The 27,925-nt window shown below is 42.8% G+C and overlaps 1 protein-coding gene across 1 annotated transcript in view; it reads right to left on the bottom strand.

The window, feature by feature from the left end:
- The window catches only part of THBS4 (thrombospondin 4), a 51,372-nt gene extending 31,043 nt beyond the window's left edge, over positions 1-20,329 (bottom strand). The window contains exons 1-2 of the mRNA XM_061158086.1: positions 20,184-20,329; positions 10,883-11,086 (exon numbers count right to left, since the gene is read on the bottom strand). Coding sequence (XP_061014069.1) covers positions 10,883-11,086; positions 20,184-20,271 — 292 coding nt within the window. The 5' untranslated portion in view covers positions 20,272-20,329. The remainder of the gene's footprint in view (positions 1-10,882; positions 11,087-20,183) is intronic.
- Between the last annotated feature and the right edge of the window lie 7,596 nt (positions 20,330-27,925).

Raw genomic sequence — 27,925 nt, forward strand, 5'->3', positions numbered from 1 at the left:
CTCCCTCTAGTCTTCCATCTTCCTCATGACTGGAAGTTATCTGCCTCATCATATTCCCTTAGCACTTTCTCGGTGCTTTGATAGGTGTACTTTTCCAGTCAAAACTCAGAGACTTCAATCCCTGTGTCACCCTGATTCCAGTTTTTAAACTATTAAAAGGATTTAATAAGAGCTGTCCTTCCTACTTCATTTTCTGTTCAGTGGTGATTAAATAAGAAAATGCAAAACTATAAGCTGCTATACACATGTAGGTACAATTATATTTGCTTATTTCTTATCTTCTCTACTACAGCATAAACTCTTGGGACAAGGAGTCTATTTCTTACTAATTTTCCCATACACCACAGCATCTGAGAACACCAAATACAACTGTTTGTTGAATGAAAAATTGATAAAATATAATATTCTTGTGTTTACTCTGACTTTTTAAAACCCACAGTCTTAAAAAAAAAAAAAAGAGCAGTTTCTATTGGTTTACTTATATAAATCCTTCCCTTCTAAACTTAGCATCTTTGTGTACTTGAGAATCTGGAGCCCGATTTTATGACTACATTTCCATGTCCAGGTAATAGCCTGACAGAGGAACCACGTAACCTAGCCTGATTAAATGCCATCCCAGTGACTGGAAGGAGATGAAGCAGCAAACCCAAGCAATGAAGATTTGAAATATTGCTATCATCTTGAGAAAGAATTTTCAAAAGGTGCTTTTTGAAAAGTGGATGGACATGGTAGTCAAAAATATGATGATGTGTTGAATGTCAAAGCTATGAAGTAGGCTGCCAGGTTTAAAGAACTGGAAATGATAATATTTTGCCTGCTTGGGCTAAGGAGTTCAGAGTGACGTGGCCTGCTGGGGCAGCGAACTCGGCAAGGTAGTCCGGGGCTTTCTGCTTTGCTTGGCAAATGGCTTTGCTCTTTGGCACTTTTAAAGATATGATGAAAGCTGCTGCTGTCAACCTTTCCTCTTCTTCTTAAATAATTGTATATTAAAAGAGCCTTCTTGCCATTAATGTCTCTTGTGATGGATGTTCTTGTTTGCCTTGACTCATTTGTCTTTATGCCCTACACACTGGATCTTTGTAACTTTAGTGCTTTGGAAATACATATAAAAGGGAAACCATCAAATTGCTTTTCCTGAAAGTACGGTGGGTGACTCCCAGGTGTGATAAATGCAGTATGTATGTTTGGAAATTCTTTTCATAGCAGTTTCAATCAATGTAAAGTTTACAGAATACACACGGAGCAAAGAAACCATCCAATGAAAGGAAGCACAGCAAGTATAATGAACTTCTGCAGGCGGCTCTATGCTTGGATAAGTTACGAGGCATCACTACACAACTGTCTGGTGGGGAGACAGTTGTGAGTGTGCACAGAATCCCGAGGTCACCGTAGAGGAGACAGTAGTAAGTGTGCACAGAATCTCAAGGTCACCTTAGAGGAGAAAATTACAAAGCCACTTTGATGCCCATGCAACTCTCTCTAGCCTTAGCAGAGCCACAGAATATTAGCATTATAAGTCATCCAGCTTAATATCTCACTCCACAAATCCCTTCAATAAAAATGTAGCCTCTACCAGCACATTTCCAGTAACAAAGAACTCATTACTTTGCAGAAAAACCCATTTCACTTTTGGATTGCTCCCCAAGATTTTCCTAATTCAGAGCCAGTATCTGTTTCCTCTGCCTTCCACCAGTGTGTCCTAATTTTACTCTTCACAACTATAGACAGATTTAATCTTATCCTCAATCGAAGTGATATTCTTCAAATATTTTTAAGGCAACTTTCATCTCTCTCATGTCTTCTGTTTGACTCCTTGATTTCTCCAGTTCCTTTAACTTTTTAACTTGTGGTATTAAAAAAAAAAAAACAAAAAACCTAGGACTCAGAAAGGTGCAGTTTAGTGACTCTCTTCAAAGTAATCTCTGACTTGACAATGCGCCTATGAAATGTGCTCAAACCAGACACAGTATACTAGATGTGGCTGGATAATTAAGAATCCAGGGGGACTACTAGCTTCCACAAATCTGGTCACATGTACATATTAATATTCAATTAATAGAGGAAAACAATAGAATGGGAAAGACCAGAGATCTCTTCAAGAAAATTAGTTTTACCAAGAGAACATTTCACGCAAAGATGGGCACAATAAAGGACAGAAATTGTATGGACCTAACAGAAGCAGAAGATATTAAGAAGAGGTGGCAAGAATACACAGAAGAACTATACAAAAAAGATCTTCATGACCCAGATAACCACGATGGTGTGATCACTCACCTATAGCTAGACATCCTGGAATGTGAAGTCAAGTGGGCCTTAGGAAGCATCACTATGAACAAAGCTAGTGGAGGTGATGGAATTCCAGTTGAGCTATTTCAAATTCTAAAAGATGATGCTGTGAAAGTGCTACACTCAAGATGCCAGCAAATTTGGAAAACTCAGCAGTGGCCACAGGACTGGAAAAGATCAGTTTTCATTCCAACCCCAAAGAAAGGCAATGCCAAAGAAAGTTCAAACTACCGTGCAATTTCACTCATCTCACACACTGGCAAAGTAATGCTCAAAATTCTCCAAGTCAGTCTTCAATAGTACGTGAACTGTGACCTTTCAGATGTTCAAGCTGGATTTAGAAAAGGCAGAGGAACCAGAGATCAAATTGCCAACACCCGTTAGATCATCGAAAAAGCAAGAGAGTTCCAGAAAAACATCAATTTCTGCTTTATTGACCATGCCAAAGACTTTGACTATGTGGATCATAACAAACTGTGGAAAATTCTTCAAGAGATAGGAATACCAGACCACCTTACCTGCCTCCTGAGAAATCTGTATGCAGGTCAAGAGGCAACAGTTAGAACTGGACATGGGAACAACAGACCTATTCCAAATTGGGAAATGAGTATGTCGAGGTTGTATATTGTCACCCCGCTTATTTAACTTATATGCAGAGTACATCATGCAAAATGCCAGGCTGGATGAAGCACAAGCTAGAATCAAGATTGCAGGGAGAAATATCAATAACCTCAGACATGCAGATGACACCACCCTTATGGCAGAAAGTAAAGAAGAACTAAAGAGCCTCTTGATGAAAGTGAAAGAGCAGAGTGAAAAAGTTGGCTTAAAACTCAACATTCAGAAAACTAAGATCATGGCATCTGGTCCTATCACTTCATGGCAAATGGATGGGGAAACGATGGAAACAGTGAGAGACTTTGTTTTCTTAGGCTCCAAAATCACTGCAGATGGTGACTACAGCCATGAAATTAAAAGACGCCTGCTCCTCAGAAGAAAAACTATGACAAACCTAGACAGCATATTAAAAAGGAGAGACATTACTTTGCCAACAAAGGTCTGTCTAGTCAAAGCTATGGTTTTTCCAGTAATAATGTATGGATGTGAGAGTTGGAGTATAAAGAAAGCTGACTGCTGAAGAATTGATACTTTTGAAATGTGGTGTTGGAGAAGGCTCTTGAGAGTTCCTTGGATGGCAAGATCAAACCAGTTCATCCTAAAGGAAACCAGTCCTGAATATTCATTGGAAGGACTGATGCTGAAGCTGAAACGCCAATACTTTGGCCACCTGATGCAAAGAACTGACTCACTGGAAAAGACCCTGATGCTGGGAAAGATTGAAGGCAGGAGTAGAAGGGGATAACAGAGGATGAGATGGTTGGAAGGCATCACCGACATGATGGACATGAGTTTGAGCAAGCTCCAGAAGTTGGTGATGGACAGGGAAGCCTGGTGTGCTGTAGTCCACGGGGTTGCGAAGAGTCAGACATGACTGAGCAACTGAACTGAACTGACTGAACTGAAAATTTAAGAACCTTTTAAAAAATTTGCATCACCCTATCTGTTCTTTCATTCAGCAAACATTTTTGAGCAACTAGTAAGTGCCAGGCACTGAGCTCAACACTGGGTGGTTCTTAACGCTGTTGCTTAGAGTGCTTAGGGTGTTGTTGCTGGTGTTGTCGTTCAGTCGCTCAGTCGTGTCCGACTCTCTGCGACCCCATGGACTGCAGCATGCCAGGCTTCTGTGTCCTTCACTATCTCCCAGAGTTTGTTCAAATTCATGTGCCATTGGTGATGCCATCCAACCATCTCATCCTCTGTCTCTCCTCCTGCCTTCAATCTTTCCTAGCATCAGGGTTTTTTCCAATGACTTGGCTCTTCGCATCAGGTGGCCAAAGTATTAGGGTTTCAGCTTCAGTACCAGTCCTTCCAAAGACTATTCAGGACTGATTTCCTGTCCAACTGTCACATCCATCCTGACTACTGGAAAAAATCATAGCTTTGACTAGATGGACCTTTGTCAGCAATGTGATGTCTCTGCTTCTTAATACACTGTCTAGGTTTGTCACAGTTTTTCTTCCAAGGAGCAAGCATTTTTTAATTTCATGGCTGCAGTCACCATCTGCAGTGACTCTGGAGCCCAAGAAAATAAGTCTCTCACTGTTTCCATTGTTTCCCCATCTATTTGCCATGAAGTATGGTACTAGATACCACGATCTTAGTTTTTGGATCTCCCACACCTGTATATCTGCAATTTACTTTTCACTGCTAGAGAAAGCATTTACAATTATTATTGTTAAATTTCATCTGATTGTGGCTTGTTGTGTCAGCTTGGTAAGACCTTGGAAATCTTGATGATGGCATCCTATATGTTCAACTGTCTTTTCCAGCTTTGTGCCAGTTGCAAAGATGATAATATACCGTCTATGTTTTCACCCACGTCACGGATTCATTGAAAAGTTCAATGCCAAAGACAAAGCCTTGCCTGAAAACACTACATACTTTGCTACAAGGCAACTTACTAATCCCCAATAGTACTATTTATGTAGCTCATTCTTTTTTTACATGATTCAGAAAGGTATACTAAGTGACTTCATAAAATTGATTTAAAAGTTTAGGACTTATTTTTAGTAAATCTGTCTGCCTTCAAATAACCCTAGCTTTCTTTTCCAGGAAATCCCCAAATGTATGAATAATAATACAGCCCTCTGGGAGTTTGTCTGAAAGTTCACGAAAATTCTTTGCGCTTTCTGCATATGGCCACTTTAGCTCATTCAATGGTACCTAGTATGAATGTGGTGAAAGTTAAAAGGGAAAATGAGCACAGTCTTCAGTACAGCCTTGCTTCACTGGAATGGCTCCATAAATAAATATTATTACAAAGTGTCTCATTTTTCCGCTTCAGTATTTGGTTCAGAATTCTAACTATTTTTTTGGCTGCACAAGGTGGTTTGCAAGATCTTAGTTCCCTGGCCAGGGCCTAAACCTGGGCCCTTGGTAGTGAATGCTCAGACTCCTAACCACTGGACTGACAAGGAATTCCAGAATTCTAACTTTTAAACTCTTTCATCTCTTTCAAGTTGTATCTCTCAGTAGCCTGCAGGCTTCAGAACAACCACTCTGAACTATTTGACTTCTCCTATCACAGGCTGAGGAGCTGGGCTGACTCTGTCCAGTCATTACCACCAGTTCTTGGAATTCCCTTCATTTCCACAGCACCAAGTTGTTTTTCTGTGGCTGTCACATTTAAGCTAAAGAAGCAGTCCTCATGCTTTTTCTGAGAGGTGAGGGTTTTGCTAAGGCAAGCCAAGAGTTCACCATCTCATCAGTTTTGGAAGACAGTTTCTTAAATAGTAGAGAGATGTCTCTGTCTGTCTATCAAATATAGGAATCTGAAATTTTTATTGAGCTTCACAGCCTAAAAAAGTTATTATACTTTATATAAGTCAGTTTCTGCAATCACCCTGAAAGGTAGCTATTATCACCCTCGCTTTAGAGATAGTAAATTGAGGTTAAGAGCGATTCAAAGATGTTTTCATGGTGACACAGTTGTTAAGACTTTTAACTGTGACTCAAACTCAGGATACTACCTGCAAAGTTGTCTGTATGCCAGATTCAAGAAAATCAATCATATCTTCCACCCAGCCCAGGTGGTTTCTACAGAATGCTCATTTCTATCAAGATTATATCACCTGTGTTACTAATAATCTGATAGATCATTTCTATCAGAGACACTACCTGCATTTCTTTTACATCTGCATCCAAATGGTCTTCAACACTCATTCATTCAAAGGTGATTCTGAGCCAGACCTGCTAAGTGACAGACATTGTGTGCATCTAGAATTCCCACAACAGTGAATGTTTTCCTAGCAGAGCTGCTCTTCTCAGCCTCCATTTATTCTACGCAGGCTCTTCATGAGACGCTCCATGTACAGGGCACTGAGCTATGTGCTGCAGCAGACACAAAGGGGGTTAAGGGATGTTCAGTCCCCGCCTTAAGGGGGCTTATAACCTACTGGAGAAAAGGCATATAAGTCATTCAAATCCAAGGCAGATTAAGAGTGGTGCCTTCTGTGGAGGTGCAAAGTTATAAGGAAAGGTGTCAGGAGGAGTTTGAGGTGTGCCTTGCATGCGGAAGATTTCAGTATCTGGAGACAGTGCAGGGCAGGCAACGTGGGCAGCAGGGGGCAAGAGCAAAAGGACAGAAAAGGAGAGACAGCGCGGGTGGGTCCAGGGAACCGTAGTTAAATCCATCCCATGGAAATATGGGCTGCATGGACGGCTGGAAGGACGGATAAACTGGAAAGGCTGCTTGGGAATCAGACAGCGGAAAGCCCTGAATGCCCAGCAGGGATGTGTATGTCTTACTCAGTTTGGGATGGGAAGTCACTCTAGGTCTCCGGGGTCAGATATAACTAGATCCAAGTTACGCCTTGTGGACAGTAATGAGGCAGCCGTGATAAGATGACTTGGAGAGTGAGAAACAGAGAGTTCAGTTCAGTCGCTCAGTTGGGTCCAACTCTCTGCGACCCCATGGACTGCAGCACACCAGGCTTCCCTATCACCAACTCCCGGAGCTTGCTCAAACTCATGTCCACTGAGTCAGTGATGCCATCCAACCATCTCATCCTCTGTCGTCCCCTTCTCCTCCTGCCCTCAATCTTTCCCAGCATCGGGGTCTTTTCCAATGAGTCAGTTCTTTGCATCAGGTGGTCAAAGTATTGGTGTTTCAGCTTCAGCATCAGTCCTTCCAATGACATTTCCTTTAGAAATCAGACTGGTTGGATCTCCTTGCAGTTCAAGGGACTCTCAAGAGGCTTCTCCAACACCACAGTTCAAAAGCATCAGTGCTCAGCTTTCTTTATGGTCCAACTCTCACATCCATATGTGACTACTGAAAAAAACCATAGCTTTGACTAGGTGGACCTTTGTCAGCAATGTGATGTCTCTGCTACTTAATATGCTGTCTAGGTTTGTCATAGTTTTTCTTCCAAGCAGCAAGCGTGTTTTAATTTCATGGCTGCAGTCACCATCTGCAGTGATTTTAGAGCCCAAAAAACAGAGTCAGAGAGAAACAGAGAGCCCAGGGGCAAACTCCCTTCTTTGCAGCTCTCATGGGAAACGCTTGAGTTTCTCATAGGAGCTCATCTAGGGCCCATATGACCAAACCTTGCTCTTTGATACTGTCTGTGCAATCGCCCTCTCCCAAACCATAGGGGGAAAGATGTGTCCTATTTCCTACTCCAGTGTTTCCTAGTCACAAGAGATATATCTTGACTTCTGTTTCACTATTCTCCATGAAGATCAGCTGAGCCGAGTCAGCTGAATGATGACTGGGGTTCACCTTTCAGGAAGGTGATTCTTCCCCACCCTCCACAAATCACAGCAGGGGGTGCATGGCCCCCCAAAGGGTCAGGCCACCGAAGACGTCCTCCTGCTCTTTGTGATCCCTTGCTCGCCTGGTGCCTGCTTCCCCCACTCACTACTCAGATGACTGTGCTCACCCCTCGCCCCAACTAGTGACTGTTCTAATCCTCAGGCAACTTCACCAGCTGGTTTACTAAATGTATTACTGTAACAGGGAAGGGTCGATTCCGACTCATGTTGGATCGGTTTCTTTGACTTTAACCTTTGCTTTCTGTTGCTTTTGTTATTATAACCATACATTACGGCCTGCCTCAGGGAACACTGTCCCTCCGCCTGAATGTTAAAGTGGCTGTGTTCAGCTCACAGGGTGACAATCTGACTCCACCCACCTGTGCAGAAAAGAAGAAGTTAACACATCCTCTCCTGTTCTGCAAAACAAGTGGCCTTTTTACTTTACTTCCTCACCACCTTTCCCACTCTGTTCCATAAAACAAACTGGCATCCAGTCCCTGAAAAGATGATTTTTTGGAGACACTACTCTGCCATTCTCTCGGTCTGCCAGCTTTCTGAATAAAGTCATATTCCTTGCCTGGACGCCTGTCTCACGATTCACTGGCCTGTCATGTGGCGAGCAGAGTGAACTTGGACTCAGTAACATTACATCTGCCTTTAATTAATCTGAGGTGATTAATCTGAGGGGGCTGTGAGAGATGTGTCCCAGCTGCGGGTTTCCCTGGTAACTGACAGTCAACCTGTTGTCAGCTCCCCCTACAAATGGTAGCCTCCGTATCCCCTGAACAGCCAAGATTGCTGCCATGTCCTGCCTGCTGTCTGCCAGATACAGTGGGATGTCCCTCCAGGACCTTTTGCTGCAGACTTGTAAGAGCCCCCTTCCCGTAAACCAGCGATGTCTGTTGCCATTTCTGGGCTCTTTGTCCAGTCTTGAGGTTGGGCAACAAGACGTACAGGGGTCCAGGATGCAACCCAACACCGCCTCTGAACACCTCCACAGGGAGTTACAACCACACACCACATCTTTTTCTTGGACCTGATGGACCCACTGACTTCTCTTTCTTGTTCCAGTCAGAATGTGCTGTTGCTCCTTCCGAGACCTTTCAGTGATGGCAAATCTCGGCATTTTTTCCTACTGCTCCAGGGAAACTTGTATGTCAAATTCTTCAACTCTCCCAACTCTAATTTCGGTATAAATTCCTCTTCGTTTTCTGAGAATTGTCATAGGACTCCTTTTAAAAAAATATTTTTTTTTCTAAGAGCTATTTATCTTTTCTAGTAGGCTGGCAGGTGGAGAGGTATGCACAATCATTTCCTCTTTTTTCTCCTGTAACATGGAAATCAGCTGGTATTAACAGCTGACTCACTGATGACTCTTCAAAGGAAAAGCATCTACCTGCCCAAGCATCTAGCATTCCCCCAGCCTCCACGGAGCAAATAGAAAGAAACCAGTTCAGGCGGAGGGGGAGTTTCTTCCTGTTTTTCCACCATGGCAGATTTAGAAGTAGAGTGAGATTCAGTGAGAGTGAAAACCTAGAGGCAGAGTTTTTCACTCTACGGAGGGCCTTTTAGCCGCTAAGCTGAGTGAGCTAAAAGAGAAACCTTCCAGAGCATTTAAAATAGTTTAGATAGCTTCCTAAAAGGGAAGCTGCTCCTCTAAAGAGCAGGGTGGTTTTTATATAAACTGAGTAGCTTGGGTTCTCAGAAGACGAGCTGTTCCTTCGGTAGATCCGAGGCAAAATGGGGTTATCAGAACCAAGGTAGAGAGATGGGGGAATTGACCTCCCAACACAGCTTCAGGTGGGGCAAAGGGAGCAGGAATGGTTGAACCATCAGCTAAATCACAAACCAGGTCCCCAACTCCTTCCATGTATGACTGGCGCACCCCAGCCCCTGAGAGGCCAAGAGGAACTGAGAAAACAGACTTGAGCGTTGGATGGGAGTGGGAGGAGGGAAGGAGGATACTGGAAACTGACATAAAAGAAGGCACTAAAAGCCCGTTCCTTTTGGCTTTTAACTCTATTGTCCCAAGAACGCTAAGAATTAGGAGTTTCTTTCAGTTCCTAACACCTGCAGCTTTACGTGTTCAATCACAATTAGAGTCTGAGAGAGTCTGAAGTGCTCAAAGGATCTCCTTTGTAAAGCAAATTGAAATAAATAAAAAATCTCTGCAGGAAGGACCAATCCTCCTCTTTTTTTTTTATTAAAACATCAGGCAGCACAGACACGTATCTGTCACATTCCTCAATAAGCAGGAACAGGTGCTGTCCCCAGGGCACAGGCAGAAGAGGAGGAGATGGAAAAACAGTGACCTTCTTCTTTGGGAGTCATTCTTAGTATACCGTAGTAACTCACTTTGACAGAGAAACATTTGACAGCAGGGGGAACAACCAAGTGACAGATCTGTGTAAACTGGCCCAAAACAGGTAGAAAAGAGAGCCGTTCATTTAGTTCCACCTGTGAGATGTATTGTCTCCATCAAGTCCTGGCCACATGCCTCTACCGGAGCACGAAGAATGGGGTGAGTGGCTATTACAGGCTGAGTGCTTGTGTTCCCCTCAAATTCATATGTTGAAGCCCTGGTCCTCAGCGTGACGGGATTAGGAAGTGGACCTCTGGGAGGTAATTCGGTTTAGATGAGGTCATGAGGGTAGGGCCCTCCTGATGGCATCAGTGTCCGTATAAGAAAAGGAAGACAGAGTTTTCTCTTTCTCTCTCTCCACCAGTACACACCGAGGGAAGGCCATGTGAGGACACAGTGAGAAGGTGGCCATTTACAAGCCAGCACACAGGCTCTCACCAGGCACCCAATCTGCTGGCAGCTTGACCCTGGACTTACCAGTCTCCGGTACTATGGGAAATTAAAGTCTATTGCTTAAGCCACAGACTTTATGGAGTTTATGGTATGTGTTACAGCAGATCGAACTAATATAGTGGCTTAATTGCCCTGGGTCCTGTCCCTTCAGGAACTGGATCCAGAATAACATGAGGACAGGGCAATCCCAAAGCGCATTTTGGCCATAAGCAGTCTTCCTTTTTTCTCCAGATATCAACTCACCCTCCCTGTACAGGTAAATGTACAATTAGAAGAATTTGGTATTGAAAGTTGAAATGAATGGTGGATGGAACCACCTAAAGGAAAGAAGACCCCCCCCCCCCAAATCCTGGAAGAGGCAGAGAGGATTTTTAAGAAAATGATTTCTACAAACTTGCTTACCTTTGTTTAAGCGTCCCATGACAGTAAATTCAAAATATTTGCTGTGGTCAGCTGAAGAGTAAAGGCCGAAGATGGTGGCTGAGCTTTTCGACTGTAGCTTGAAGGTGGAGATCACATAGAGCTCGTTCAGAGTGGGGTCTGTCAGGATTGGCTGCAGAACACTTGGGTTCAGCCTCTGGCTGGCAGATGGGAGAAGGTCAAAGACTGGGGAGAATGGGAAGACAAGGACAATCAGTGAAAGGTTTAACTCAGGGACAAACGTGTTTTGTTTTTTTTTTTTTTGAGGGGGAATATTTTTCACAGTAAGCAATAAATTAAACTGATATTATAATCATTTTTCCACATTGTCAAATTCGCCAGTTCTCTCTTATCACTCTACAGTGACTGGATATTTGAGCCAGAAGAAATATAGCACAATATTCATCACCAAGTTATAGACCCCAAGAGAAGACAAAATTTGCAAACCCATTTTGCCTGAAGAAGTGACTCTGAACATGCCCATCACGAAAAACACTAAATGTTTAGCACGTGGGGGATCAGGAAAGAACATGGGCTTCCCAGGTGGGGCTAGCGGTAAAGAACCCACCTGCCAACATAGGAGACAGAAGAGACGAAGCAGGTTTGATCCTTGGGTCGGGATGATCCCCTGGAGGAGGGCATGACAACCCACTCCAGTACTCCTGCCTGGAGAATCCCATGGACAGAGGAGCCTGGCGGGCTATAGTCCACAGGATCGCAGAGAGCTGGACATGACTGAGCAACCTCAGCATGCACGCATGCGTACAGGCAAGAGTATCCAAGTCGCTGTTTTTCTTATGTCCCCTAGTAGTGCATTTCTGCCTTGGGATCCCTCATGTGCCTCCTGGACCAAGTCCAACTGTCTATTCCTGGTCAGTAATAAATGACAACCGGGGAATGCCACAAAAAGCATGGGTGTGGTGGGAGATACAGTGTCAACAAAACAATTTGCTACCTTTGTAGGACCTAAGTGTGCCTTTGTGCATTTACAGTTCTCCAATATTTCTCTGCTAAGAAATCGTGACTCTGACAATGTGGAAACAAAATAGAAACAAAAGAGTACAACGTGCTTTCTATCTCTTGACTGTAACTCAACAGAGTTGGTCTACAAAATCTAGAATCTAAATTTATATTGTACAAGTTGCTTTTGATACAAGCCAGCTGCTCTTTTTTAAACTTTATGAAAGGTATGAAAAAAAACGTGTGTCCAGTTAATTTCAAAGGCAAAGGCCAAATTTGGGTAACTCTTGCTAGACTGTTACCTAGTATTTCTTTTGGTTTATGCAAAATTGTTTGAACATTTCCACAGCCTGCAAGAACTTCAGGCTCCAGAGCTGTTTTCTGGATATAATAATCTGGTTACTAAAGACGGTCATAGTATTCATAGTTTATAAAGAGTTCTTACAAATCAATGAAATAAGCACCCTAACAAAAAAAAAATGGGCAAATAACATGCAAAAACAATTTACAGAAAGGTATTACAAGGGCGAATGAGTACATAAATAATGTGTTCACATGCTTAACTAACGATGAAGGAATTGCTAACTTAAACCTGAAGGTAGGGCTTCCCCCTGGTGATCCAGTTAAGAATATACCTGCCAACGCAGGGGACCCTGGTTCGATCCCTGCTCTGAGAAGATCCCACATGCTGCAGGGCAACTAAATGCATCTGCCACAACTGCTGAGCCAGTGCCCTAGAGCTCGCAAGGCACAACCAAGGAGCCCACACACCGTAACTACTGAAGCCTGTGTGCCAAGAGCTTGTGCTCAACAAGAGAAGCCACCACAACGAGAAGCCTGCACAGGGCAAGGGAGGGGAGCCCTGCTCCCTGCAACCAGAGACAGCCCTTGCCCAGCAAAGAAGACAGAGCACAGCCATACATAAATAAACAAACGTCAAAAAACACATTAAGGTACGTACTGTTTCCCTCATCAAACTGAAAAAACAATAAATACAACAATAGCCAACTGTCGGTGAGAATTCGGGGAACTGGGTACTCACAAACCGGTGGGTAAAAATTTACACTAGAATAAACACTTTGAAGCCAGTTTAAAAAACAGTATCAAAGATCCTAAGACACACATGCTCTTTGACTTAGTGACTCTACTAAAGGAATTTATCTTAAGACAATAATGGATAACACAGTAATGTATTTAGGTCCAAGGAGATTCACCACCAGTATTAGGTCTAAAGCTTCTACATAGGAAGGAGTTATGTGAAAATCTAATTGGAAGAGGTGGGAAACTTGGATCTTTGCTGGCATAGCATTTCACCTCTCTTTACCAGAGATAGTAGGGTTTGACAGAGATTACAAGGGTTCAGCCATCCTAAGTCATCCTGTGGCACTGCAAATGTTCAATAAATAATCTACAATTTCAAAACACTGGAAACAATCAAGTGTCCTACGCTAGAGCCCTGGCTAAATATATTTTATGCTGCACTTAGTCTCATCCAACTCTTTGCGACCCCATGGACTGTAGCCAGACAGGCTTCCCTGTCCATGACAATTCTCCAGGCTAACATACTGGAGTGGGTTGCCATGCCCTCCTCCAGGGGATCTTCCCAACCCAGGGATAGAACACAGGTCTCTCAAATTGCAGGCAGATTCTTCACTGTCTGAGCCACCAGGGAATCCCAAGAATACTGCGGTGGGGAGCCTATCCCTTCTCCAGGGGATCTTCCCAACCCAGGAATCGAACCAGGGTCTCCTGCACTGCAGGCGGATTCTTTACCAGCTGAGCTACCCAGGAAATTCTGGTCCACCCCAAAAGAGGAATACTATCTATTAAAAAGGGTAACACAGCTGAATACTTACAAGGGAAAGATGCTCATGACATATTAAGGGGAGAAAGATTATCACAGTAATCCAAGTCTATGTCCCAACTAGTAATGCTAAAGAAGGTGAAGTTGAACGGTTCTATGAAGACCTACAAGACCTTCTAGAACTAACACCCAAAAAAGAAGTCCTTTTCATTATAGGGGACTGGAATGCAAAAGTAGGAAGTCAAGAGATACCTGGAGTAACAGGCAAACTTGGCCCTGGAGTACAGAATGAAGCAGGGCAAAGGCTAATAGAGTTTTGAAAAGAGAACGCGCTGGTCATAGTAAACACCCTCTTCCAACAACACAAGAGAAGACTCTACACATGGACACCACCAATTGGTCAACACTGAAATCGGATTGATTATATTCTTTGCAGCCAAAGATGGAAAAACTGTATACAGTCAGCAAAAACAAGACCAGGAGCTCACTGTGGCTCAGATCATGAACTCCTTACTGCCAAATTCAGAGTTAAATTGAAGAAAATAGGGAAAACCACTAGACCATTCAGGTAAGACCTAAATCAAATCCCTTACAATTATACAGTGGAAGTGAGAAATAGATTCATGGGATTAGATCTGATAGACAGAGTGCCTGAAGAACTATGGATGGATGTTCGTGACATTGTACAGGAGGCAGAGATCAAGACCATCCCCAACAAAAAGAAGTGCAAAAAGGCAAAATGGTTGTCTGAGAATGCCTTACAAATAGCTGAGAAAAGAAGAGAAGCTAAAGGCAAAGGAGAAAAGGAAAGATATACCCATTTGAATGCAGGGTTCCAAAGAATAGCAAGGAGAGATAAGAAAGCCTTCCTCAGAGATCAATGCAAATAAATAGAGGAAAACAATAGAATGGGAAAAACGAGAGATCTCTTCAAGAAAATTAGAGATACCAAGGGAACATTTCATGCAAAGATGGGCAAAATAAAGGACAGAAATGGTATGGACCTAACAGAAGCAGAAGATGTTAAGAAGAGGTGGCAAGAATACACAGAAGAACTATACAAAAAAGATCTTCATGACCCAGATAATCACAATGGTGTGATCACTTACCTAGAGCCAGACATCCTGGAATGCGAAGTCAAGTGGGCCTTAGGAAGCATCACTATGAACAAAGCTAGTGGAGGTGATGGAATTCCAGTTGAGCTATTTCAAATCCTGAAAGATGATGCTGTGAAAGTGCTACACTCAAGATGCCAGCAAATTTGGAAAACTCAGCAGTGGCCACAGGACTGGAAAAGGTCAGTTTTCATCCCAATCCCAAAGAAGGGCAATGCCAAAGAATGTTCAAACCACCACACAATTGTACTCATCTCACACACTGGCAAAGTAATGCTCAAAATTATCCAAGCAAGGCTTCCACAGTACATGAACCGTGACCTTCCAGATGTTCAAGCTGGATTTAGAAAAGGCAGAGGAACCAGAGATCAAACTGCCAACATCTTCTGGGTCATCGAAAAAGCAAGAGAGTTCCAGAAAAACATCAATTTCTGCTTTATTGGCTGTGCCAAAGCCTTTGACTGTGTGGATCACAACAAACTGTGGAAAATTCTTAAGGAGATGGGAATACCAGACCACCTGACCTGCCTCTTGAGAAATCTATATGCAGGTCAGGAAGCAACAGTTAGAACTGGACATGGAACAGACTGGTTTGAAATTGGGAAAGGAGTCCATCAAGGCTGTATGCTGTCACCCTGCTTATTTAACTTCTATGCAGAGTACATCATGAGAAATGCTGGGCTGGATGAAGCACAAGCTGGGATCAAGATTGCCAGGAGAAATATCAATAACCTCAGATATACAGATGATACCACCCTTATGGCAGAAAGCGAAGAACTAAAAAGCCTCTTGATGAAAGTGAAAGAGGAGAGTGAAAAAGCTGGCTTAAAGCTCAACATTCAAAAACTAAAATCTTGGCATCTGGTCCCATCACTTCATGGCAAATAGGTGGGGAAACAATGGGAACAGTGACAGACTTTATTTTCTTGGGCTCCAAAATCACTGCAGATGGTGACTGCAGCCATGAAATTAAAAGACGCTTGCTCCTTGGAAGAAAAGCTATGACCAACCTAGACAGCATATTAAAAAGCAGAGACATTACTCTGCCAACAAAGGTCCACCTAGTCAAAGCTATGGTTTTCCAGTAGTCATGTATGGATATGAGAGTTGGACTATAAAGAAAGCTGAGCACTGAAAAATTGATGCTTTTGAACTGTGGCATTGGAGGAGACTCTTGAGAGTCCCTTGAACTGCAAGGAGATCCAACCAGTCCATCCTAAAGGAAATCAGTCCTGAATATTCACTGGAAGGACTGATGCTGAAGCTGAAACTCCAATACTTTGGCCACCTGACGGGAAGAACTGATTCACTGAAAAGACCCTGATCCTGGGAAAGATTGAAAGTGGGAGGAGAAGGGGACAACAGAGGATGAGATGGTTAGATGGCATCACCGAATCAATGGACATAAGTTTGAGTAAACTCTGGGATTTGGTGATGGACAGGGAAGCCTGGCCTGCTGCAGTCCATGGGGTCGCAAAGAGTCGGACACAACTGAGCGACTGAACTGAACTACAAAAAGAACTGAAAAGCAATATGACAAAATGCTAACATGAATTGTACCTATCTCTGGGCTGTGGATTATATTTACATTTTAAACTTCCTTTTCTTTTGTTTATCCAATTTTCTGTTTGTTTGTTTTTTTTTTTTACAATTAAGATGTATTACTTTGTAAGAAAAAATAGTTATAAAAGAAATAGGTAAAAGCCTAGTTACTTAGGCATGTCTACTCTTTTTATAAGATGGTCTGTCTTCAGGTTGGATCTGTATGCTTTCATGTAAACTGAGAACCTTTCACAATAATGAAATTAGCACTAGCAGTGTTGGAAAGCAGATTATCTATTATGTCCTTTTTGTGTCCCACATTCCCCAAACGTGAGGATTGCTGCCCAGTATACTTCAAGAGGGGGTGGAGAATTTTTACACTTACAGAGAAATGGAAACTTTATATTTTCACCAGTGAAAGAGAAGGGAAATAAGATAACATATTTAAAAGTTCCCTCTAGGACAAGACATCTTCAGGAAAGAGATGTGTGTTTCAAGGATGGGAACTGCATGCAGAACTAAACTCTTGGTATTCCTAATTCTTGCTTTGACCATGATTACTTCATAATTCACCTCAAACTAAATCAACCACATTTCAATCTGTATGGTTCTTCTAATCCACTGTCCTCTCTCTCAAGAGGCAGAGTTGGGATTAGTTAGTAATGAGTTTGGAGAGCATTCTGAAAAGGAAATGAGGCACTACAAATTTCTATTAATGTTATTACACTTCAGTAATAGTGCCAAGATCCAAGCACAATCTTCTAGTGTTACAGGTGAAATTACTGCTACCAATAAGCCCAACCACCATGTCATGAAAATCAAATACTTACTAATAAGACTAGTAAGGCAGCTCAGAGGAAAAAGGAAACGAGAAAATTTTTCAGCTGAGCTGATAAATGCAAGACTAATCAATTCAATAAAGGAATCTATCAGAAATTTGACTTAATCAGATCATCTACAGCAATTAAATTAACCAGATAATGTACATAAAGCCTGATTTCAAGTCTCCACAAAACAGGCAGCTCTGTCTCAGAAGCAAAATCCATACCTGCACACCATGAAGCTGCGTGTTCAAATGTCAAGAAATCGAGTAACACAAAATATTAGACCCATGAATTCAAACCTGTTAAAATAATGTCTGCAATAAGAAAGTTTTTGAATTGTGTTAAAAAGCTTCCTTCTGACACCAAAAGCAAAGGCAACAAAGAAAAGTAAACAAGTGAGACTACATGAAACTAAAAGGTGTCTACACAGCAAGGGAAACCAGTGAAATGAAAACGCAACCTATGGAGTGGGAGAAAATATCTGCACATCACATCTCTGCTGTAGTTAATATCCAAAAACATAATGAATTCATACAACTCAACAGAAAAGACAAGCAAAACAACAAAGAACTACAACCAAATATATTTAAAATTGGGCAGAAAATCCAAACAAACTTTTCCCCAAAGAAGACAGACAGCCAGCGTATATATGAACAGATGCCCAACATCACTAATAACCAGAGAAATGCAAATCAAAACCATAGTGACATGTTACCTTACACCTGTTAGAATGGATATTATTAAAAAGAAAAGAAACAGCAAGTGTTGGTGAGAATGTGGGTAAAAGGGAACACCTGTACACCACTGGTGGGAATGCAAGTTGGTGCAGTCACTATGGAAAACAGTATGAAGGTTTCTCAAAAAATTAAAAATAGAACTACCATCAGTTCAGTTCAGTTCAGTCGCTCAGTCGTGTCCGACTCTTTGTGACCCCATGAATCGCAGCACACCAGGCCTCCCTGTCCATCACCAACTCCCGGAGTTTACTCAAACTCATGCCCATCGAGTTGATGATGCCATCCAGCCATCTCATCCTCTGTCGTCCCCTTCTCCTCCTGCCCCCAATCCCTCCCAGCATCAGGGTCTTTTCCAAGGAGTCAACTCTTCGCATGAGGTGGCCAAAGTATTGGAGTTTCAGCTTCAGCATCAGTCCTTCCAATGAACACCCAGGACTTATCTCCTTTAGGATGGACTGGTTGGATCTCCTTGCAGTCCAAGGGACTCTCAAGAGTCTTCTCCAACACCACAGTTCAAAAGCATCAATGATCCAGCAATTCTACCCCTGGGTATTTATCCAAAGAAAATGAAACCATTAACTCCAAAAGATACATGGAGTTATTCATCACAGCACTATTTATAATAGCCAAGATATGAAAACAACCTGTGTCTATCAATGGATGAACGGATAAAGAAAATGATATATGTGTATAGACACATATATGAGAGTATTATCCAATCATAAAAAAGGAATGAAATCTTGCCATTTATAACAACATGGATGGACTTCATGGGTATTATGCTAAGTGCAATTAAGTCAGGTGGGGGAAAAACAAATTACGTATGATCTCACATGTGGAATCTTAAAAACAAACAAACAAGAAGAATCTCATAGAATGCAGAGAACAGACTAATGGTTGCCAGAAGTGGGAGTGGTGGTTGTGGGGGTGAAATAGACGGAGAAGGCCAAGAGGGACAAACTTCTAGTTATAAAATAAGCCGTGGGGATATAACGTACAGCCTGGTGACTACAGTTAATAGTACTGTATTGCATATTTGAGAGTTGCTAAGAGAGTAGATCTTAAAGTCCTCATCATAAGGAAAAAAATTGTAGCCATGTCTGGCCACAGATATTAACTAGACTTGTGGTGAATGTTTTGCAATGTATACAATTATCAAATCATTATGTTGTACACTTTAACATAACATTATATGCCAACTATACATTAATTTTTTTTAAAAAAAGGTTTCCTTTCTTATCTTCCCGGAAGGTTACAATGAATAAACTACAGCGTTTTAAACATTTCAACTCAAACTAAAAGCAGTTCAGTACCCCCTGACAATACAACTCTGGTCTCCCCATCTGGAATCAGAATGAGTTACGTGGTGAAATGCAAAGTTTAAATGGGTAATTACTGCAGTGGGAGGGGAAGGGGCCAGGACAAGCAATCTCGATTCTGGCTTCCTAGAAATAGCAATTTTTACTTCAAGTTTTATTTCCTTAGCCGGAAAGAAATTAACCCCAGGCATCAATTTCAAACAGATGAAGGCTATCACTGGCTAGCCAATTAGAGCCCTAAGATCTTTTCTTGGTTAAATAACTTCTTCCTTTCGGTCTTCCCAAAATTCTGTTTAAGCTTACGTGCTTTCTGCACAACGGTTCTTTTCACAAAGGGGTTTGAAGATTGATTATCCAAGTGCTTTTCAAGTTATTTATCGACTTTTTAACCTCTGTAGAGAAAGACCCATTTCTTAGCCTTCCTGTTCAATTTACCTCCAGAATCAAAAGATCAAGCCAACTCCCAAAGCCCCAGCAGAGCTGGAGCAGGAAAAGGTTAGTGGCAGGGCAACAGAGGGATACTGCACCTTTCTTAGGTATGTGACCTCAGAGGAGGGTAACGTCGAAGGATTTAGGATGTCATCGCTGAGGGGAGGGCGGACCACAGTGCCGCAGGGCAGGGAACCCAGATTTCACCGTACTCCAGGCGGGACGTGTTCGAGGTCTAGGGCCGCGCTACAAGCTTGGAAGTGAACCCCACCTCTTTGCCTAGATTGAAAATAAATTTTACACCCCCGCCCCAAACTATTGTATAGGGAGTTGATCTCACCGCCGGTTAATCGAACCTCCGAAAATTCTCATCTCTAATGACCTATTCCAAGCACAATACGCTTTGCCTCGGGCCCGAGAGGCACACAGAGGTGCCCAGAGGGACCCAGGAACCAAGGGCGGAGCAGCGCGCGGGGCTGGTACCTCCGTTCGCCCCAGCGGAGCTGCGGGACGGCGGGCTCGGTGGCCCGGAGCCCGGCCCGCACACACTTACCCTGCGGGGTGGCCTGGGCGCCGGCCCCCAGCCAGGGCTGCAGGGCCAGGTGCAGCAGGAGGACGGTGGCTCCGCGCGGGGCCAGCATGTTGGCTCTGCGCGCTCCCCGCGGGCGCGCGGGAGTCTCGGCAGCTGGGCCCCGCCTAGGCGTGCGGGCGGCGCGCGGCCCCGGGTCGGGCTTCCCGCGGGCGGCGCAGGTGAGACGAGCGCGGCGGCGTCCGGGCAGCCGTCGGGGGCCGCGCTCGCGTCCTGGCGCCGCGGAGCTGGGTGCGCTGGCGGCAGGGCTGCGCGCTTTATGGTCCGGCCGGCCGGGGCGGGGAAGGGCCGAGGCCGGGGCGGCCCCCTTGGCCAGGATCCCCTTTGGCCGGGAAGTGTGGGGGTGGCCGGAGCGGCGGAGAGAAAGGCGTGAGCGTGGGGACCGCGGACGAGAAGGGGCCCCCCTCCGCCCGACTCGGTTCTGGGGAGGTGGGCGTGGTCGCCGGCCCCGGACGGACGAGGAAGTTACGAGGGTGGGAAGAGCGAGGATGGGGCTGGCAAGAAAGTGAGGACACGCAGGACAGCGAAGAAGGAGAAGAGGGGGCCAAAGGAAGCAGAAAATGACACTGACCCGCTAGCTCTGGGCACCGTCCCTCCCCCACCTCTTCTTTTCTGACCGGAACATTGTTTGGACAAGCTTTTAACACCCGTCTTGGGCTCTGCGCGAACTTCTGCCTCCCAAGGTGGTCCAGTGAACAATTCGTCTCTTTCCTTTCTTCAAGCTTGTCTTGAATACTTCAGATGATGAATATTTTCCCCATCAGGCTTTGGGATGTGAACCGTGAATGTTTCAAAGTTTTTGAGTTTTTAATGGAAATAAAACACATCTCAAGGAATCTATCCAGACAGAACCATTTATAGGATGGTAGAGTTTTATGGAGTATTTTTTTCCAAATACTTGTCTGCCCACTTCTGTTTCACCCTCCCAAAAGATTCCAAGTGACAGTTTAAAGCTATGGGAGTAGGACCTAAAAGAGAGGGGAGGAACATAAGGAATTAGCCTTCCTTCTGCGCAAAGCCCCCTAAAAATAATGTGGATTAACTAGAGGAAAAAATATTTCAGAACAATGGTAAACGTTCCCCTCATAAACAATCTTGACTAATGGAGAAAATCCAGCAATGTATTTATATTCCTTTCTTTAAGTCTCAAAGAATTCCATTTCAAAGTTTAAGAATAAGCCACACACTGCCACAAGCTGGAAGATTAACTCATCATCTTATTCCCAAACTGTATTAGAGGAACTCCAGTTGTGATTCCATTTAGAGCTAATGACCTGGAAATTTCTGAGCTATAGTCAGAGTTCCTTTCTATTATATGTATTCGAGGTCTACCATACTCTAGTTCGGGCTTCATTTAATGCCATGTTACACTGAAGTTTCTGTATGGAGTGGGTCACCGTATGTCTACATATGGGGGAGCACTGAAGAGACAAGGGCACATGTTTCCGCAGTGTGACCGCAGTGAGATGGCTTAGACTTGGGCTTCCCAGGTGGCCCCAGTGGTAAAGAATCCATCTGCCAATGCAGGAGGTGCAAGTTCGATCCTTGGGTTGGGAAGATGCCCTGGAGAAGGAGATGGCAACCCACTCCAGTATTCTTGCCTGGGAAATCTCATGGACAGAGGAGCCTGGAGGGCTACAGTCCATAGGGTCACAAAGAATCAGACACGACTGAGCATGCGTGCAGAGTCTTCAAGCCTCCAGACAGTGTCCTCAGGAGTGGCCTGGGATACAGGGGGCTCCAGACTCCCAACTTCTACTTTAAGCCCAACAGCTTTGCTTGTATATGTTTTATACAATGGACTTCAGAGTAAGTGGGACTAAGCTGGAAGTTATTTGAAGGCAGATACCATATTTTTAAATCATCTTTGTTTAGTCCTCTTTCCTAGGCCTCCCCAAATCCCAGCAGATTCCCAGAAAAATAGCTTGCACAGGTAGGCACACAATAAATTTTGGTTGAAACTGAATGAGTACTAAGTGTAATTGAGCAACAAAAGAATCAAATGCCTTTCTGCTAGCCTGATAGAACTTACAATTTAGTTTTGTTTTTAAAGAGGATTTTTATGTAATTTTATGAGGCTATTCTTTGGGGAATCACTGTCAGCTTTTTCTTCATGTCATCAGAATCAGGAGGAAATTTAATTTCCATAAAAATCTATTAAATTGGCTGTGAAATATATGGTAAAGGAGGCAAAAGAGTTAATCAGTATCTTTTCTGTGCCACTTCATTAAACTATCTGGTGTTATACTTACCACACTGAATTTTAATTTATCTTAATAATGTGCTAATTTATTTAATTTCCTCCAAGTAACAAACTGCAAACTCTTTAGTAGTATCTCATTTATTTTTTATAGTCCCAATTTCAAGGACAGTTCTGGCACTTGATAGTGAGTAGCTCATTGAACTGACTTTCTCTTAGTAAAGTAGGGTAGGAGGTTGTGATATGTTAGTAATCTATTTGTACTATAGATTGCAAAAATGGCCCCAGTGCTTCACTCTTTCTCTCCATACAGCTTTTGTTTTCCTGCTGTAGCTCTAGGCTTAGATATGTAGCTTTTTTGGTCAATACAAATGTAGCAAAACTCCTACAAACAGAAGTTTAAAACATAACTGGACTGGCTTACTATTCCACTTTTGCCTTTGCCTCCATAGTGTGGCTGCACTAGCTTGTTGGAGGTTGAGACATGGAGCAGAGTTACAAGTCATCCTATGCAAAGCCAGCTGAGATCCGCTTACAGCTGACTTACCCAGGTGAATATGTTCTGGCAAGATCAGCAGAGCTGTCTTGTTGATTCCAGCCATGAGAACAATTATTTTTTTTTTTTTTTTTTTGCATGCCTTTAAGATTTTGTTGTTCAGTTGCTCAGTTGTGTCTGACTCTCTGCAACCTCTTGGACTGTAGCATGCTAAGCTTCCCTGTCCTTCAGTATCTCCCAGAGTTTGCTCAAACTCATGTTCATTGAGCGGTAATGCTATCCAACCATCTCATCCTCTATCGCCCCCTTCTCCTTTTGCTTTCAATCTTTCCCAGAATTAGGGTCTTTTGCAATGAGTCAGCTCTTCAAATCAGGTGGCCAAAGTATTGGAACTTCAGCATTAGTCCTTCTAATGAATATTCATAGTAGGACTGACTGGTTTGATCTCCTTGCTGTCCAAGGGACTCTCAAGAGTCTTCTCCAGCACCACAGTTCAAAAATATCAATTCTTCAGTGCTCAGTTTTCTTTATAGTCCAACTCTCACATCCATACATGACTACTGGAAAAACCATAGCTTTGACTATAAAGACCTTTGTCAGCAGAGTGATGTCTCTGCTTCTTAATATGCCATCTAGGTTTGTCATAACTTTCCTTCCAAGGAGCAAGCGTCTTTTAATTTCAAGACCACAGTCATCATCTGCAATGATTTTGGAGCCCAAGAAAATAAAATCTGTCACTGTTTTTATTTTTTTTCCTCTTCTATTTGCCATTAAGTGATGGGACAGGATGCCATGATCTTACTTTTTTGAATGCTGAGTTTTAAGCCAGCTTTTTCACTCTCCTTGTTAACCCTCATCAAGAGGCTCTTCAGTTCCTCTTCACTTTCTGTCATTACAGTGGTGTCATCTGCATATCTGCTGCTGCTGCTACTAAGTCGCTTCAGTCATGTCCAACTCTGTGTGACCCCATAGAGGGCACCAGGCTCCCCTGTCCCTGGGATTCTCCAGGCAAGAACACTGGAGTGGGTTGCCATTTCCTTCTCCAATGCATGAAAGTGAAAAGTGAAAGTGAAGTCTCTCAGTCCTGTCCAACTCTTTAGCGACCCCACGGACTGCAGCCTACCAGGCTTCTCCGTCCATGGGATTTTCCAGGCAAGAGGACTGGAGTGGGGTTCCATTGCCTTTTCCCCTGCATATCTGAGGTTGTTGATATTTCTCGGGGCAATCTTGATTCCAGCTTGTAATTCATCCAGCCTGGCATTTCACATGATGTACTCTACTTATTCATAAAATAAACAGAGTGACAATTTATAGCCTTGTCTTACTCCTTTCCCAGTTTTGAACATGTTGTTCCATGTCCAATTCTAACTGTTGCTTCTTGACCTGCATACAGGTTTCTCATGAGACAGGTAAGATGTTCTGATATTCTCATCTCTTTCAGAATTTTCCACAGTTTGCTGTGATCCACACAGTCAAGGCTTTAGAATAGTCAATGAAGCAGAAGTAATGTTTTTCTGTAATTTCCTTGCTTTTTCTATGACCCAACGAATGTTGGCAGTTTGATCGCTGGTTCCTCTGCCTTTTCTAAACCTAGCTTGTACATCTGGAAGTGTTCAGTTCACATACTGCTGAAGCCTAGTCTGAAGGATTTTGAGTATAACCTTGCTAGCATGTGAAATGAGCGCAATTATACAGTAGTTTGAACATTCTTTGGCATTGCCCTTCTTTGGGATTAGAATAAAAACTGACATTTTCCAGTCCTGTGGCCACTCCTGAGTTTTCCAAATTTGCTGACATACCAAGTGCAGCACTTTAACAGCCTCATCTTTTAGGGTTTCAAACAGAACAGCTAATAAGATTTGGGGGTTGTTTATTATGTAACATTATTATAACATCACAATCTTATTGTAGCAACTGATACACTAGGCTTCCTTCCATTTCTAACTATTGTATCATAGAGTTAGAAATAACTCTATGACATATTATGACTCTAATAACATAGAGCTATTGCTCCATTTTTTAGGTTTGCTGACAGATTTCAAACTTCAGTGCTCCCCTTCCTTTTGGTTCCATCTCTGAGCAAGCTGATGAGAAAGCCTGGGTGCTCCTTCCTTGGGTGCTGGGCAAGCCCTAGATCATGCATGGGAACCCCCTCCTGGCCCACCCCTTAACCATAATGCAACCCCAAAGCCAGCCTCCTTTCCCCGCTTTCACAAGCCAACTGTAGACAGCTTGGGGGGCCACCCTGCTCTTCCCAGAAAGTGTCCCTGCATGAGTCATGAACCTTTTCAAAGCCTCTCGCAGCTGGGCATGGAGATACCCATCTTGCTTCTGCTCCTGTTCTTCAGAAGGGGGAGAAGTTACTCATATTACACATTGTTATTTGACACAGTTAAATGGAAGCTTTATAACATGTATTCATTGATATTTGAATAAAGTTATGACTACTAATGTCAAGTTTTCCACTTGAATTCTTGAAGGGAATAGAAATGGAAGCTAATTGTTAACCTTTAAAGATGTTTTGAGGGTCTTCACTGGTGGTCCAGTGGTTAAGAATCTGCCTGCCAATGCAGAGGATAGGAGTTCAGTCCCTGGTCCAGGAAGATTCAACAGGTTGCAGAGCAACTAAATCCTTCTGCCACAACTAATTAGCCAGTGCTCTAGAGCCCATGCTCCGCAAGAGAAGCCACCACAATGAGAAGCCTGCACACAGCAACGAAGACCCAGCACGGCCAAAAATAAATAAGTAAATCTTAAAAAAAAGATAGTCTCAAGAGAGTATGGTTTATACTCTAACGTGTGATGACATTTATGCTGCAGTTCTGGAAAATGTAGACTTTGGTCTCTTGTTTAGTTTAATATTAGTAACAAAGGAAGGTTCTTGATTAAGTAACAGGAAAATAGCTTCTCTAGAAACTAGTTAACATGAGTAAGGGCTCAGTAAATGAAGCAGGGGGCTTTTGGTTGGTGTACAATTTGAAGTAAAAAACTTTGTAGAACTCAAAAAAGATATGTTGTCTTAGCAATTAGGGTCTGAAGATTAGTGAAGCAAGAAAACACTTTATTTTCAATCTCTACAAAGGTCTAAGTAGACTATTAAAATTATCATTAAGCTTCTTTAATATACTTTACTAAACACTGTGGAAATTTTCCTTAGAAAAATAGCCAGAAATGCAACTCTGAGGACATTTATTACTAACTATGTCTACCCAACTTGAAGTCCAGAGTTTTGACAATTAGCATTTGTTAAAGTAATTGCTCTGCTTCATTAAACAATACGTTAATCCGTCAAAATGGTGGTTCCTGCCAAATCTAGTGATAAAAATGATTATTGTGCCAGGGAAGTCCCAGCTTAGTGCCGGAAGTCTAAATGTATTTGCTAAGAAAATAAGACACGAAATGCGATGAAACAATAGGACTAAAGCAACCTCGCAAAATACGCTAGAATTCTGTCCATCTGAGTGTGAGTTTGGAATTAGGGAGGATTTTATTTGGATTGAAATTCATCCATGTGGGCAAAAAGGTTTGTAAGCAAGTGAATAGTATTCCTTGGATTCCTGGGGGCGTGTTCAACCTTACTAAAGGAGCTAACACCTGAAGGATTTTAGTGATAAACTGTCAACAGGAAGATTGGCACTGCTAGTTACATGTGCACCCTAACAGGTTCATAAAGGAGCTGGACCATATATATATATATTTTTTTTTTTTTTCCCAACTCTAAATTCTAAAATTATGTGGGTGTTGCTATCCAATCATTGACAAGTGTTAAGTTAGGATATTTGCCTATCAATCATGAAATCTTAGAGTTTTTTCTCATTAATATAGTTACCCAAGAAATAATTATACATGCCTATTCATTATTTCACTCAACAACTATTTCTTGATAGTCTTCTTGAATGCACCCAACACTGTGTTAGACAACGGCCATACAAAGATAAATGAAATACAGTTTTTGTTTTCCAGCTCATAGTCTGCCCAGATATACAGATGATATAAATAATATAATGAAGGCTATAACAGACATGAAACCTAAGAAATAAGGAAATGCTGAGCAGAAAGCAACTTACGGTTAGAACTAGAAAAGATTTCCTAGAAGGGCTGACTTTTCATTGGTGTTTTGAAGGATGAAGAGGCATTCACGTGTCACAAAATAAGGGAAGAATATTGCAAGCAGAGGGAGTGCATGTTATGTGCAAGACCACAGAGAGATGTCAAAATGATGTCTGAGGCTCTGACCTGGGCCACTTGGCAGACTGTAGTGCCATTCACTGGGACAGGAGGGGTAGATGATGGTTTGGCTTGGCTATGTTGAGGTTAAGGCACCTTTAAGACATTCAGTGGGCTTCCCTGGTGGCTCAGATGGTAAAAGCATCTGCCTGCAATGCGGGAGACCTAGGTTCGATCCCCTGGAGAAGGAAATGGCAAGCCAGTCCAGGAGTACTCTTGCCTGGAAAATTCCATGGACGGAGGAGCCTGGTAGGCTAAAGCCCATGGGGTCGCAAAGAGTCAGACACGACTGAGTGACTTCCCTTCTTTCGAAGACATTCAGTGTCCATCAGACACTTCGTTTCATGGGTCTGGAACTTAGGGGAAAGGTTGACAGGTATGGGCATCAATCTTTAGGCAGCAATTAAAGCTGTAAGTATAGATGAGATTACCTAAGAAGTATGTGTAAGATGAGGAAAGAACACTGAGGAACAATAACATTTAGAACCAGTACAGAAGGAGAAGGCGGTGAAAAAGACAGAAAGATGTAGAAGGAAATTGGGGAAACGTGGTGTCAGGGAGGAATGGTGAATAGTATAAATACCTTGGAGAGGTCAAGCAAGATAAGAACTGAAAACTGCGCTTGGGCTTATCAACGTGGAAGTCATTGACAACTCTTGTTGAAAGCATTTGATGGAATAGTGTGGGTGGAGGAAAAGCAGTGTTCTGCCATTTGAGGAGTGAGGATGACTGAATAGGAAGTGGAGAAAAAGGGTAACGATAAAAGTAAGATAACTTCCAAGA

Source organism: Dama dama, chromosome 12, assembly GCF_033118175.1.
Source record: "Dama dama isolate Ldn47 chromosome 12, ASM3311817v1, whole genome shotgun sequence".
Lineage (NCBI taxonomy): Eukaryota > Metazoa > Chordata > Mammalia > Artiodactyla > Cervidae > Dama > Dama dama.